General features: G+C 44.1%; 1 protein-coding gene across 1 annotated transcript in view; it reads right to left on the minus strand.

Annotated features, from left to right (window-relative positions):
* Positions 1 to 13,291, minus strand: part of MMP24 (matrix metallopeptidase 24) — a 43,763-nt gene extending 30,472 nt beyond the window's left edge. Inside the window, exons 1-3 of the mRNA XM_008934512.3 lie at positions 13,137 to 13,291; positions 6,971 to 7,087; positions 4,672 to 4,976 (exon numbers count right to left, since the gene is read on the minus strand). Of these exons, the coding sequence (XP_008932760.1) occupies positions 4,672 to 4,976; positions 6,971 to 7,087; positions 13,137 to 13,240 (526 nt within the window). The 5' untranslated portion in view covers positions 13,241 to 13,291. The remainder of the gene's footprint in view (positions 1 to 4,671; positions 4,977 to 6,970; positions 7,088 to 13,136) is intronic.
* Between the last annotated feature and the right edge of the window lie 1,264 nt (positions 13,292 to 14,555).

The following is a 14,555-nucleotide window of genomic DNA, read 5'->3' on the forward strand; positions in this document are numbered from 1 at the left end:
ACCCATGAGGTCCCATCTCCTGCACCGGTGCTGGCAGTGTCTTGTACACAGGGCACATTTTTTGGCTGCTTTCCTTCAGAAATCCTGAATAGGAAGCTTTCCAGAGAAGCTTCTGCAGGAACACACTGGGATCTATGGGGGACACATTTGTTTTTTGACTGTAAGATTTGTTCACTTGCTGCAAGCAAAGCTCAGCATTTCTTGCCAACATCTAGAAAACCATCAGAGTGGACATCCTACATTCACAGAGAGAACCTGGTACAGGTGTGAAGCTGTGCAGTGGAAGAGAGGTACTGAAAGGTGAGCCCTGTGATCTGCAAAATGATCACACGATGTGAAGCTGAGTTACACTACAATTGCTACAGAAATAACTTGTCAGCTGGGGGGTTATTCCAAGAAGACGCTGCCCTTGGGCACACTCCCACCTACAATGCTACACAAGCAGATGATAAAGAGGGTATTAGGGACTCTGGGCATGCTGAAAGAAATAAAATCTGGTCATCTTCATATCTCAGTTCTTACCTTGCTTTGATACTAAAAAATTTCTTTAATATACCCATAGGGGGTTGCAAACACCACAGATTTAGTGGTAGAGTGTTGACTACACATGTAACAGCAATGGTTTTTTACTTTTAAAATACCATGAAGAAGATTTGCCTGGGATTATTACTGATACTATTTATAATATTAAACTGGAGATTAAAATTTACTTCCTGTAATTAACCTGGATTAAACTAATGTTTGAGTTGTCAGAGGTGTGTAAGAGCTGTCATGTGTAACGTGGATAGTTTAACTTTCTGTCATTCTGGATTCCTTTTCAGCTTGTTTTTGGAGACACATACATATCTAATTATTGTTTTCATATAAAGGCTAGGAAATACTTGATTTGGCCAGTTAATGAATTTCATGCATCACCTCTGTGCTTTAGCCAGGTTAGATGAGACACCGAGGTGCCAAGGGAGAGAGATCCCCTGTGTGGTTGTGTAGATGATTTATCTCTAAATGTAAAACCACCCTTCTCCTCTTTTTCAGTTGCATCTTGTTTGCCATATCACTTCTCTGATTTGCCTTTATCCCTTCAAATTCCGATTTCCTGCTTCCTGCTTCTAGCTGCTCCCATCGACACTATCATCTGAAAACAAATGAATTCTGTATCCCGTGAGCCCAGTTAGTAAGGGCTGCTCCAGGAGTTCAACTTCCCACCTGGTTTTGCCCATCCTCATCATAAGATAATCTAAATTAATCTTCCACAGCTTGCTTATGAGAATGCCAGAGGAGGCAGCTCCAAGTGTTGGTGCATGTGTCCTTGTTACCATGGGTTCCAAAAGACAACCCACAGCATCAGAGCCAGTATAATTATAATAATAATTCTAAGGGACATGGTAATGGCCATGCTGTCCACAAGGGCAAAATCAGTATAATAATGACCATGCAAAATGATAATAAGTATATAAATCCCAACTAATGATCCACTAAGTGGGTTGATAAAATTGCCAGTGAACCCCAGTGGATTACCAGGAGGCATCTTTACAAGACAGAAGCTTTCAGGATACACCACATTCTCCACATATAAATCCTCTGGTTTGCTTGCACAGAAAGATCTGTTCAAATCATTCTTACTTTTCCTGACTGGATGAGATTTCATGTGAAATGTTTCACTTTTATCTATATAATTTGCACTGTCAGTGAAGACTCCAAAGCAGCTCTTCTGTGGAGTGACAGCTTCATCCAAACACGGATGGACAAACTCTGCAGGGGCCACAACACAGTGTAACAAATGCAGACCAACAAAAGCAAAGCTTCTGTTTGAAGTGGTTTGTAACAAAACTATATGGATAAAGAGATCAGCTAAATACTGTGAAGGACCTACAGCACCAGTTTCAGCATCCTGCTCTGCAAACAGGAGATTTACCCTCACAATTGTGAGGCCAAGAGACCTACAAGGCAGGTTGCTCAAATTATCCTTTCAACTAATTCTTGTCAGGAATGGAACCTTTTAAACAGTGATATTTTGTGGGTTGGTGTAAAGATACTATTGTTACTTCAATCTTAAGATTTCTATAACCATTTAACAGATACTGAATGGCCAAAACAGTTCCTCTTTAGCATGTGAATAAATGAGATCTACTAGTGACCTATTGGTAGGGGTTTCTCATTCTTTCACCAAGAGATTTCTTCAGTTCCAGAAAGATCAACCCCACTGCCCCAAAACACATATCACAAGGACAAGTAAGACCGTGTTTAAGGAAATACTTTCTATTAAACAGACAATATTGTCCCCACTAATACCTTATTTTCAACGAAAAAAAGCAGTGAACTGAGCAGGAAATCTCTGACCAAGAAGAAACTTTTTAGGCCCTGCTAACAGCATTTCAAATAAAAACATCAGAGGTGGGAAACCGAAGCTACCTACACTTCCAGTGACAAGGAATAGTGCAACAGAAGGACACTCCTCCCTAGAGAGGCCTGGGTCACCCAGTGAGGAGGCAGGACAGCTTCACATTTCCACACAAAGGCTAAGAATGCAGGCAATTTCCTCACCAATTCCTCACACAACACACCTATAATGCTCCAACTACAGCCTTGCCCCTGTCATCCTCAACACACCAAATTCCCCTCCTACAATCAGCACGTCCCCCAGGTGGAGGGGACAAATATGACCCCATTCTCAAAATCCTTGCTGGTGACTGTCTAAGAGTCCCTGCAGTCTATACAGCACAGTTATCTGAAAACAAATACACAAATGACATCCTCTGGAACGGAAATCTCACACTCAAGAGTGCACACCAGCCCCCTCAAATACCAATGCATGCATTTTGAGGACACCACTCATGACAGTCACTCAGCACATCAGAGAAATAAATCATGTTTTTGAAAGAGCCACACGGATAAGAATAGCAAAAGAAATAGCTTTCATAAAAAGACAGACTCTCTACTCATTGTATGCATTGCTCTCAAACACCATCCTAAAAACTATACTCAAAAAAATCCTCAAAAAAGTGATCATGTAATCTAGTGATGTTAGCACATCCTACCCAGCCATTAAAAACTTCCCCAGGACCATCCCTCCCAGTCTTTAAGCCGCCTCTCAACCTTGCTAAGTTTATCCCAGATGGAAGCCTTTTGTGCACAAATGAGAATAGAAAAAACAACTACAACTTGTCAAAACCTTTCCTTCCACCTTCCTGTAAGGACCTTCTCTCCCAGACACCAGCACTGCCAGGTCTCACACTTGGGCTTACCTGGGAAGTCATATCCAGCACAAGGGCCTCACCCCACACCCCACAGCTGACCTCAAATAACTACTAAACACAGACTGAACTGGCACAGACCACTGACACAGCACAAACACACCTTGCTGCTGCAAAAGCAGCTCTCACAAGGTCTCTGTCACTCCTGATCCTGGAGGGAAACCTATGAACTTCCCTTCAGCCCCAAACCCAGGAATAAAAATTCCTAACATTTCAGGACAGCAAGACTGCTTCTCTGTCACACTATAACCTCCCACGCTCTCCACACTCTCCCCCCTCCCCATCCCACAGGCTATAACTCTCTCTTTCTCAGCCTACATCTCATCTAGTCATTTAAACATGCCAGGAGACATTACTTCTCTCTAATTTCTGCTTTCCTACCAATTAGCATTCCCACACTGAACCTGACAGCTCCACTTCCTGTCAAAGATGATCTGAGGGATTTTCTCAATTTGCAATCCATTCTTAAAGCAAGCTGCCACTTTTAGGGCAGGCCTGAAGGTGTCTGTGTGCCTGAAAGCTTTTCTTCTTTTCTTCTTTTCTGTTTGGCCTAATGCAAGACATCACCTCTGCACATGTCCTTAGACATCATGGGCACAATAACACTACTATGTTTTTATACAGTTTAAAAATCAAGTCAGTATTTACAATCCAAGTAAACTTCCAGTCCTTATCATATCCTTAAACATGACTTTGAATCCCTACAGGCTGAAAGACACGTTGTTCTCTCCAAATTGCTGTGACTGTGGAAATTGGAGAGAAATTTTATGAAGCCACTGTGAAATTCTGGTTTTGAACTTAAAACTTCCTACAAGTCATCACTATCCTCAATCAAAGGTTTGAAAATAGAACAGAAAGTGCTCATTGCCATTAGAGAGTAAGATAATGTTAGAAAGAAGCAGGAACTCTTCATGCTTAATGAGATAAAAACTGCTGTCCCAATCATCAGTCTTCCTTAACTAATCAGCCAGCCCCAACCTCTGACAGGAGAAGGAATCCCAGACAGAAAAAACAAGTATGGATCAAAACAACTTGACATTCGAATGTCTTCACTCCCAATTTTCTGCTCACCATTACGAATAACTCTGATTGCCCTTGGTAGGTATTCCGTGAGATACCATTTCAACACTCTTCTGTTCACCTTCTCCCTCCCAGAGCTGTTTTTGCAGCAACTAAGGCCCAAAAATCTTGAGAGATGTAAAAACAGACACACTCCTCAAATTCAGACCCGTGCACAGCCACACTAATACAAACCAATGACATTATTTTCCCATTTAAGATAGGAAACATGTTTTAGAAAACATCTGAACCACTGCACAGGAGGCAAAAGCTCCACTAAGCAAATACTTCCTAGCTGAAAGCTTGTCAGTGAGTCTGCATCCAACTTATCCTTGCTGTGAAAGATGACCTGCACTCTTACCATCGTGATTAGAATTTCCCAGGGTCCATGGCTCATCTGAGTCGAAGTGAGTGTCTCCTCCAATCCCTGGTCCAGGAAAGTAAGCGTGAGCCAGGAATCCACCTTCTCCATCAAACGGAGAACTGTCTCCATGGAAACCAGAAGCAAAAAATATCATAATATCTGCCTCCTTTCTGTCATTTTTAATTTCATGGTAAGGAACCTCTTCAAAGGTAAGCGGTGTCACTCTCTGCCAAACATCAAAGGCCTGACGGATGGCTCTCCTTGTATCAATCTCACCAACCTTGGGGGTGTAGTTGTGTACGCTGTACAACGAGAGAGAAGGGACATTTAAATTTGCAGAATACATCAGAGACTTGTTACCAATATAAAGCCACAGAGTTTCCCTTTCCAAAGGGTCTTTATTTTTTCCAGACAGTACTTTGTGCACGCAAAGTTTTGCTGTTACAAAGAAAGTTACCAACAAAACTACGGCCCTGATCTGAGGTCTACATTTATTAATAAAAATCTTCCTAATGCCTTGGTTGATTTTCTGTTACTTCCTAAAAACCTGACAACCTTTCCAATCTGGGTGTAGGCAGCTGAGTAACTTAGTTTAAAAACGTAAATTACTTCAGATTTTGTCTGAAGTTATCATGTTAAAAAAAAGGAATCCAGTACATGAAAAAAACTGACCACTAAAATTCTTTTTGAGAAACAAACCTTTCAGTAAATTATGCTTACATGAGCTGCTTCATTCTCAGGACTACTCAAAATATTTTAGAGCTCACAGGAGTGATGGACCTGCCAGTTTTGTGCAGCTCAGTCCATGACAGGTGATGATACAGAGTTTGGGGAGGGTAAGGAGCATTTAAGTGCACATAAATTTCCCATAATTATAAACTTAAGTTTAAAAAACACTGTTCATGGGGGATTTTGTGTCTGTGCATGTAATAGACTAATGATCTATTAAATTTGGCTTGGGGAATATGAAATATCTGTGTCATGGAAACAATTTTCAGTCTTTGATGGAGCTGGCTCAATTTAATACAATGATTGACAGATGAAAGACACTGTAACACATTCGGTGGTGAATCAAGACTCCCCTCACTTAACTGCACACTACAAATACTGAAATTGGAAAGCTAAACAACCACTGGTTTGACGGAGGCAGCAGTGGAGGCATCTGCCAATCTGCTTCCCGTGGTTATGCATATGTTTGAGGCATGTTTTATTTATATGATTCTATACAAGTTTTCCTGAAGGTCCAGAAAAGGTTAGAAGCAGGATCTGATTCTCACGCCTTCACAAACAGAGGGTGTCCCTTTACAATTTGAGTTAAAGGAATAATTATTGGTGGAGCAAGTCCCTCCTCCTGGTCTCTGCAGTTCTTCACTCTTACTTGGAGAATCCTCCTCCTCCTCCTCCTTTCTCAGAATTCTTGGCAGAAGCAAAAGAGAGCACCAGTCCCTGATTCCTTCCATTTACACCATCATATCTCTTCCTACACATTCTGGCACCTTCCCCATGCTGGTCACTCACATTTCTATCTCTCCATCACAGACTTTCTTTCTGTCTTAGTCTTGCTCACCTATATCACAGAATATTCTGAGTTGGAAGGGACCCACAAGGATCATCACATCTTCTCCTTAATGACTACGTTCCTAATTTTCACTCCTTTGCAAACCCCTTTCCCCGTCCAAAAAATTTAAAAGGCTGGAATTTCAACTAGAATGGGGGGGGTTAATTTTAATTTTAAGTGACATTCTTATTGTCAGAAACTTCCATTTGCATCATTCAGCAACTGTCTTTCAAAAGCTCACCCCAGCATATCTCCTAGGCAGGCCTAAGCCTGGACAAAAGCAAGAGCTCTATTTCAGCAGCAGAAGTAAAACCTCTGCAAAAATACATATTCAGTAAAAAGTTGCAAATCAGTAGAAGAAGGAAGCACCTCGACTTCAGACGATGTTCTTTCTGCTTTAATGGTTTGTTAGAGATCACACATTATCTAAAGGCTAGAGCTTTAGATTTCAAATGGAACAGAAAGGGGCTGACTAAGATTTTCCTGCCAAAATTACACAATTGGTGGCTGGGATTTAAGTGCCTTCACTGATTAGTTATTTTCTAATTGATAAGAGACTCTTCAGTTACTCCAGTGCCCTGACAGTATTCCCCCACATCATGTTCTGAGAATGAATGCCTTAACCAGGCATCACAGGCAGGATCCTGTTGTAATTTAAAAGTACTTACAAAATTTGCATCCCAGACAAGTACAGACCATTTTTTCCCCACCAGAAAAGGGGCAGGGAGGGGGCTGTACCTGTAGGTTATATGCTTCTGTCTCCACTTCTGGCCGGTGAGTGCATAGCGCTTTTTCCTCCGGCTGTGGCGTAGGTGGGGATGGTCTGGAACTCCACACCGAGGCTTCTTCATCCACCTGGAAGGGAAGGGGAAAATGGCAAGCTAGCAAAGAATCCAGAAAACAGATTCCGAAGAACTCAGAGGGTGACTGGAAGACCTCTGAGGGTTGGCCAATGCAGACCCCAAGAAGGGCTCAGTCCTCCCTCTCTCGGGTTTACCCTCTTTGCACAGAGCTGTGCACCCCATCTCTGCTGGCAATCCACACCTCAGCAAACCAAAAAGACTTCATTTTTCCTTTTGGAATCACAGATACCAGATCATGTAAACTCTATGCTTGACAAGAGGTTAATGATGATAATGCCACAAGAGCCAAAATCACAGGTGTGTGTGCACTGGAATCAAACTCACCCACCACCTACTTGATCCACTCTCCATTTGTTGAAGTGCTCCCATGCCAGGAAAAATAAATCCAGTTCCTAACTCACTAGATAAAACTGAGCAAGTGCAAATACGACCCTCACAGGCAGTGACTGAGGCTCTAGTGACCAGAACAGATCACTCCAGTGTCTGGGTCACACACACCAAATTCCATGGGGTCCTTCCCATAACCCCTGACCCCTGATGTCACTCATGATGTAGGAAACTCTTGCCTCTATGGCCAGGTGAGCTGGAAGAGCAAAAGATGTTGTCCCTTGCACAGGGATCCAGGCACTATGATCAGAGAAGTCCAGTCTCCTTCTCTAACTCCTTTATCTCCAGCCTTGACAGATCTTTTGCTTAGTTCTTGCACCAGCTTGGGGGTGGTCAAACATGGGCACGGGTTGCCCAGAGAAGTGGCAGAGTCTCCATCCTTGGAGATATTCAAAACCCAACTGGACATGGTCCTGGGCAACCTGTTCTAACTGTCCCTGTTTGAGCAAGGGCTTGGAGTAGACGGTCTCAAGAAGTTCCCTCCAACATAAATGATTCTCAGACAAGGAGAAACAGACTGTTCCTCAAAATAGTGACCCACTTGCTGGTGTGGGCACACTCCAGAGAAGTCAGAAGTGGCTCACAGAGGAACAGAACTGCCCATCACTGCATGTGGCTGCTGGGGAAAAAGGAGACAAGGACAGAAAGAGAGGACCTACAGGTACTGGTCTCCAAAGGTCCCCAGCCACACACTTCAGGATTTCACAGTACAGCCCAGGACAGCAGAGCAGAGCCCAGGAATAACATGGCCACAGCCTCCCAGGCAGACTGGCACTGCCCTCAGCCACTGGAACTCTTCAGGCATTTGATCCACTTACTCTGATGGCAAAGACAAGTGTCCACTGTGACACAAAGCCCTTAAGAACACACTGCAGGACGTGCCACTGCCTCATCACCCATGAGAAGAACATCATAGCCAACTCTGGCCCATTTCTCAAACAAGACACCACATTCTCTCCCTCCTCATCAGTAAGGCTTCCCCTGGGGGGACAACTTTTGGCCTCCAAATGCAGACATTTCTCCATCAACTACAGCCAGCACACGGCAAATAGTCCATGTGTGCCCACATGCTTGTGCCCAAACAAAGTACAGCTTATCCATCAAAAAATACTAGCCCCACACCTTCAGGAAGGGAGCATTTCCCATCACCAGTAGAAGGTTTACAAGACTTCTTTCCAGGACACCCTTTAAATTAAAACCAAGCAGACAGACACTCGTACAGCCCCACCAGAACATTCTTCCACAGCACACACACACACAGAGCCCAGCCCAGGCAGTCACACAGCTGCCCTTTCCTGATTCCACTTCCTATATGTAACAACTCTGGGGGCTTACAAATTTCAGTGCAGTCATCTGTCATCTTCTCCCCACCAAAAACAGAGCAAATGAGAGTTGTTATACATATTGCACCGTACCTGACAAGAACCCAAGCTGTGCATATAAAGCTGGCACAGATCTTCCCCACTTACATCACCTTACATTTATCAGCACTGTATGTCTTTCAGAAATCCCAGCAACCTGTAGAAATCAGATCTGTCTTGCCCACACAACTGCTGCCACCTTCAAAGAAAAGCAGTACATCTAAGATTTGCTTTTAGAAAAGCCATATCAATTCAACCTCAACACGCTGTATTTTTCCAAGTGCCCTTTATTTGTGTTGTTTTGCATTGCTTCAAGCACTTTGCTGGAGAGATCTCAGGCTTACCTGTCACCTGTATTCTCCTAGATATTTCCTGAATTTTGTTGGGTTTTTTTAAAACTCCAGCCATATGATATGGTACCATGTTTTTAGCATAACCTTACACAAGCCACAGTGTGAACCCAGTTTTCACCTCTTGAGCTTCATGAGAACACCAGTACTCTGAACATCAGGCATCAGCAGGCCCTGACTACAGTCAGAAAATTACCTTCTGTTTTATCTTCACTGGTATCATCTAGAAGACAAAAAATTAACAGAGGAGAGCTACCAAACCAACACGGATGTGTAGAGAAATCACAAGGGCAGTGCTGGCTATGCTGACACACCAGCAGCACCTCACACCTCAGCATCTGGAGGATCATTGGTTGCTCCTTCCCAACACCTGAAAGAAAGTTAATTCTTTCCATAACAGCAAATTCCCTGCCCCTGTGCCAGCTCCAGGTACAGGCACAGGGCACAGGGCTGTTCCAGAGGAAGCTGCAACAACACTACCCAGGGCTTTAAAGGCCTCTTGAGCCAAAGCTTCCAAAGCAGAGCTGCTGAAAGACTCTTGATGCCCATGGCTGCCTAACTCCTTTTTCAACCCCGTTTTACTTAGGCCTCTCTGAACCCCCATATTCTACCACAGTTTGTTCCAGAGCTCAGATACAGCCTTGATGAAACCAAGTAACAAAGCCCAGGTAACCTGGTCAGAGCTCAGCAGTACCCAAGCTGTCAACTGCCTGAGCTAACGTCGAGCTGAGAATGTTTATCTGGATTGGTTCCCTGACTCAGCTTACTTCCCAAACATATGGGCCCTGCTCTAATCACATGGGCCAGGGTACAAATGCAGCCATCTCTGCTCTTCTCAGCAGGGCAGGCCTATGGCAAAATAATCACAAAGCTGAAGCTTGCTGCTGTTGATCATCTGTAGCTGAGCTTTATGACAGTCATTCTCTACTGAGCAGTTTGGAGAACCCTTTCTGTGTTCCAGGGGAAATCATCACATCACAAACAACAACAAAAGGCAATTACTTGAAGCAAGATTCAGATACTTATGGCTGCTTCCCCCTCCTTGTTTTTTGAAATGGGAACACCAGTAACACTGGATCATCAAAATTTATACTTGGCACTGTTTAGGCATAGACTACTGCATTCCTCCAGCTGCTTGGCATCAGAAAACAGGCAATTTCCAAAAGCACTGACATCCAGTTCTTGTCCTGATACAGCTGCTTGCCCCAGTTCAGGCTCCAAGCTCTCCACAACACTCTCCTAAACAGAGGAAGCTGTCACTCTCAATCACCTGCTCTTCAGCTGGTGGAAGTGCCATCCTTAAACAGCTGTGGTGCACCTCGAGGTGAGGGACCTACACAACAGGCTCAGGACAAAGCACAAGACACTCCCAACACAAGTAACACTATTCCTTGGTTCTCTTCAGAGCCATGGGATTGATCATGACAGACACAGTAGACACCACTTTTGTTTGGCACTATGTGCCTTCTCTCCACATGTTCCCAGGACTTTATCCTCGCCCAGCTGCTCTGTAAAACTACAGTTCACCTCACCAGCTGCAGGCAGACACAATGTTTGCTGAGGGTCTGAGGAGGCTGGTTTATGAATTCTCTCCTGCTTTCCTTACAGGAAGCCACATATCATCGACATGCTACCTCAAGATAGATCCTCTGCTGAATGGACCCTGACTCAACCTTCCTTTTGGGTACCAAAAAGCATCACCAATGGTGGTGTTCCTTCCCATCTCCCACAGGCAGCACCTGCAAGGTGGCTTTCACACACTTGGGCATCAATCCTGGAGGAAAAAACAAGCTCAGGATTTGGGGACATGTGGAGATGAAAAACTTTAGATTTCTATAGTAAGTGTAAACAGAATATGCAGAATTTGTTGCCTAACAAAGAAACCACAGAAAATAATAACCCTGCACTCTGATTCTTAAAGTCACTTTAAAGGGACAGAACTTATGACACTGATGGAAGTGACAGAAAAATTCACAGCTGCAATCTTAAAACTCCTAACACAGACTGAAATAACAGCTTAGCAAATGCCTGAGTAATTCTGAGCCCTGGGGGCAGCCTGCCTTGTCAGCTCTTTTCTTTCTGCCCAGCTTCCACAACCAGGTCTGAAGAAGTGACAGCCCAACACAGCCCAGCCAGATGCCCCCCCAGCTCAAATACAGGCTAACAGCAATCAGGACCTCTTTTTCTGTTCATGCAGTTTCTAGGCAGGTACTGCTGCTCCACCTGCCATGCAACAGATGGACCAACTGACTCAGGGCAGATGGAGGCAGAGCAACCCAACATGCCTGCAAAGCACACCAGGGTTTGGCTGCAGCTGAGGTCTCAAGCCTTTGGAGACTCAAGTTTCAGAAGAGAGAACCATCTGGGTTTTTCACCCATCAGCCTTTGGGTGTTCATGCATCACTCAACCCCTGCCCATACATAGAACCTCTAAAATGTGGGCAACACCTTCCTTTCCTCCAGAAAAACTTTCATTAACTAAAGCAGGGACTCTCATGTGCAATTTGCTCCCTTCCCTCATTACCCACAAGGAAGCAGAAGCAGCTCCCCACCTTTCCAAACTAGAACCCCCAATGTTCTAGCCCCTTCTTCCCCCATCCCCTTCCAACTCATGAGCATCCCAGCTGCAAACTTCTGCACACACAAGGCACACACACAGCCTTGCTCAATGGCTTCAGCATTCACCTACAAACTTATTAATGGCAAAGAGATCTCAGATGGAAAATCCCCACCTTTAAAAAGCATTTCATTTCCATCTCATTTGAAAAGCAAACAGGATTGTCTCTATCCCTCAATGGAGAACAAGGGGCTTTTCCTGTGAGCTAAAAGAAGAAACGTTATGTTCACTGGAGAGGCACTCCCAGCCCAGGATGATCCCCTCCTGCTCAATCCACTAATTTCTTCTGTTTCTCCCTCTTCTTGCAGCTTGGAAGGCTTACAACCAAACCCCTTTGTACTTCACACCAGTTGGTTACTTTGTGCCCCCTTCTTTTGCACCACCACATCCCTTTTGCCAGCACAGTGCCCTAACAGGAGAGATGAAGAACCAGGTAGAGCCTGCTCTAAAAGGGTCTGCTAATGTAATAAGGTCAAGGGGACAGTAGCAGGGCCTAAGCAAGTTCCATTATGTGGGCTTTCTCCTTTCGCTCAGCATTGGATGCTTTTTTCCCCAGAAAGCAGCAGTAAGACCTTCTCTGCAATCTGCTTTAGTCAACAGATGCTGCCCTAATCCAGACCAACAGCAGACAGATCCAGGCACTACAGACAAGGCTATCAGACAGTGAGCCACTTCCACACCACCCTTTGCAGCACAGAATGAAGAGCAGACTACAGAACACAGTCCCTGCAGCCTGGGTGATTTACACTCACACTTCTGAGCTATCAAAACACCACCAACATACAGCTGTATGGTCAACATGCAGCAGAGAACACCGAAAGTCCAACAAATGGCAACTGTGGACAGCTAAGCTAGCTCTGACCATCATCATCAGACTACAACAGCTCACTTCAACTCAGACTGTGGATCTCCATAAACAGCATCTGTGGACATACACAAATCCAATTAATTAAGAAACACATTAGAAGCCATTTCTGGAGCCAGAATTTTAACCTAAATCCAGACAGAGATGGAAATAAATGAAACCCTTGATGTTCTCCACTTTGAGAAGCTCACAGGGTTCATGCTTTGCTTGTGCACCAGTGGATCTGTGTTCAAAGAACAACATTAATTAGAGCTTCTCCTCACACTCACAAACAGTACTGTTGGTAAAAAGCGGAATTGCCCACATTTTTTTGTTAGAGACACCTTTTCACAATCAAGACTTCTCTGGCTCAATCAGTCAAATCTGTCCCTTTGGAGGACTTCTTGCTCCTGGAATAATCATGCAGGTAATATGACTGCATTAAGAAAGGGAAAGACAAAAGTAGCCACTGTTAATCTTACTCAATAGTTGTCTCGTCCAAAACTCCTGTCACTGGGATTCCATAAAACTGTTGCATAGTGGCAACTGCAGACTGCACAGCTTTTCCCGACTGCAAGGCAGACATTTGGCTGTCAGATGGAAGTAAGTAGCCATACGTTTTTAACCAACCCTGAAAAAGAAAGAAACAGATGGTAAGATGCCACAGTAAGTTTTCAACTTAACAGTTCAGAACATTTCCTCAAAAGAAAAAAAAAGTGACAAACTAGCCAAAAAAATTCAGCCATCTCTCTTTTTTTGGTTAGGTCTGGTAATATCATCTGATCCCTACAAAGGGCTGAAGATCCAGTTTAATATCACCTGTCCTGGTAGGGCAAGGCAGACCTGCCAGTTAAAAATGGTCATCATCCCTACTGAGTAACTGGGGCAGACTTAAGACTTTGGAGCATCAGAAATGCCCAAGAAGTTCTGTTCTGGTTCCAGGGACCTCCTGTGCACCCTGACACCCCTTGCCAGCTTGAGATTTCTCAGTCCCCACAGAAGCAAGATCCCAAGAACCCACTGCCCACAACCCCTCCTATCTGTGGACCATCATTCCAAGAAAAGAGTTTAACAGCCTGGGCAATCCCTGGAAACAAAAGTTCAACTTGCAATGAGCACAGGAATTATTCTTAAAAAAAACCCAACAAACAACAACAAAAAACTCCAAAACCAAAATAAAACAACAGCAAAAAAAAAACCCACACAGAGAAAACTCAACAACAAAAAATCGACACAAAGTTTGCAGAGATTCTGGTTCGATGGGTGTTTCCTCTACCAACAGGTGATACCAGCAAACTGTCAGAACAGGAAAACAGCCACCTCTCCTCAAGGAGTTTTGTCCCTTTTCCCTGCCTCCCCCCTAAAATGCAGCCTTAGATAAACCCCTGTGTCAAACTTGTCACAATGCTAAGCACAGCATTTTCAAAAACATGCTTCAGGATTTTTCTTCCCTCCCCTTTCTTCCTCTCCCCCACTTGGATGGTAGCAGAAAACAGAATATTAGTTCACCATTAGGTGCAAATGCCAATCAAACTCAAACAAAAACTTGTTCTCAGAAACTTTTCACCATAACTTTTCAAGCACCCCCCACAGTGCTTTTGTCTTCTAGCCAATACCCCAGCCCTTCAATTCAATACTTGGACCGGGATTATTATGAGACCAACATACATCCCCTAAGCTTTTTCCAGCCACGAGGACAATCCATCTGATCCACAGGACAGTCCTCACCGCATGAGTGCTGATGAATCACCTGCATGCACTGCTCTCCCACTGGCAGCCTGATCACTCAGAGCAGGGGTGAGAGGAGAGCCTTGTCTTCCCTCAATGTAACACAGCAGCGGGAAGGGGGCTCGGGTCAGGAAGAGCACAAGTGGGAGAACAAAACGGCCTTGCTTCCAAAG

This window comes from Manacus vitellinus, unplaced genomic scaffold, assembly GCF_001715985.3.
Source record: "Manacus vitellinus isolate BGI_N305 unplaced genomic scaffold, ASM171598v3 scaffold_124_pilon, whole genome shotgun sequence".
Classification (NCBI taxonomy): Eukaryota; Metazoa; Chordata; class Aves; order Passeriformes; family Pipridae; genus Manacus; species Manacus vitellinus.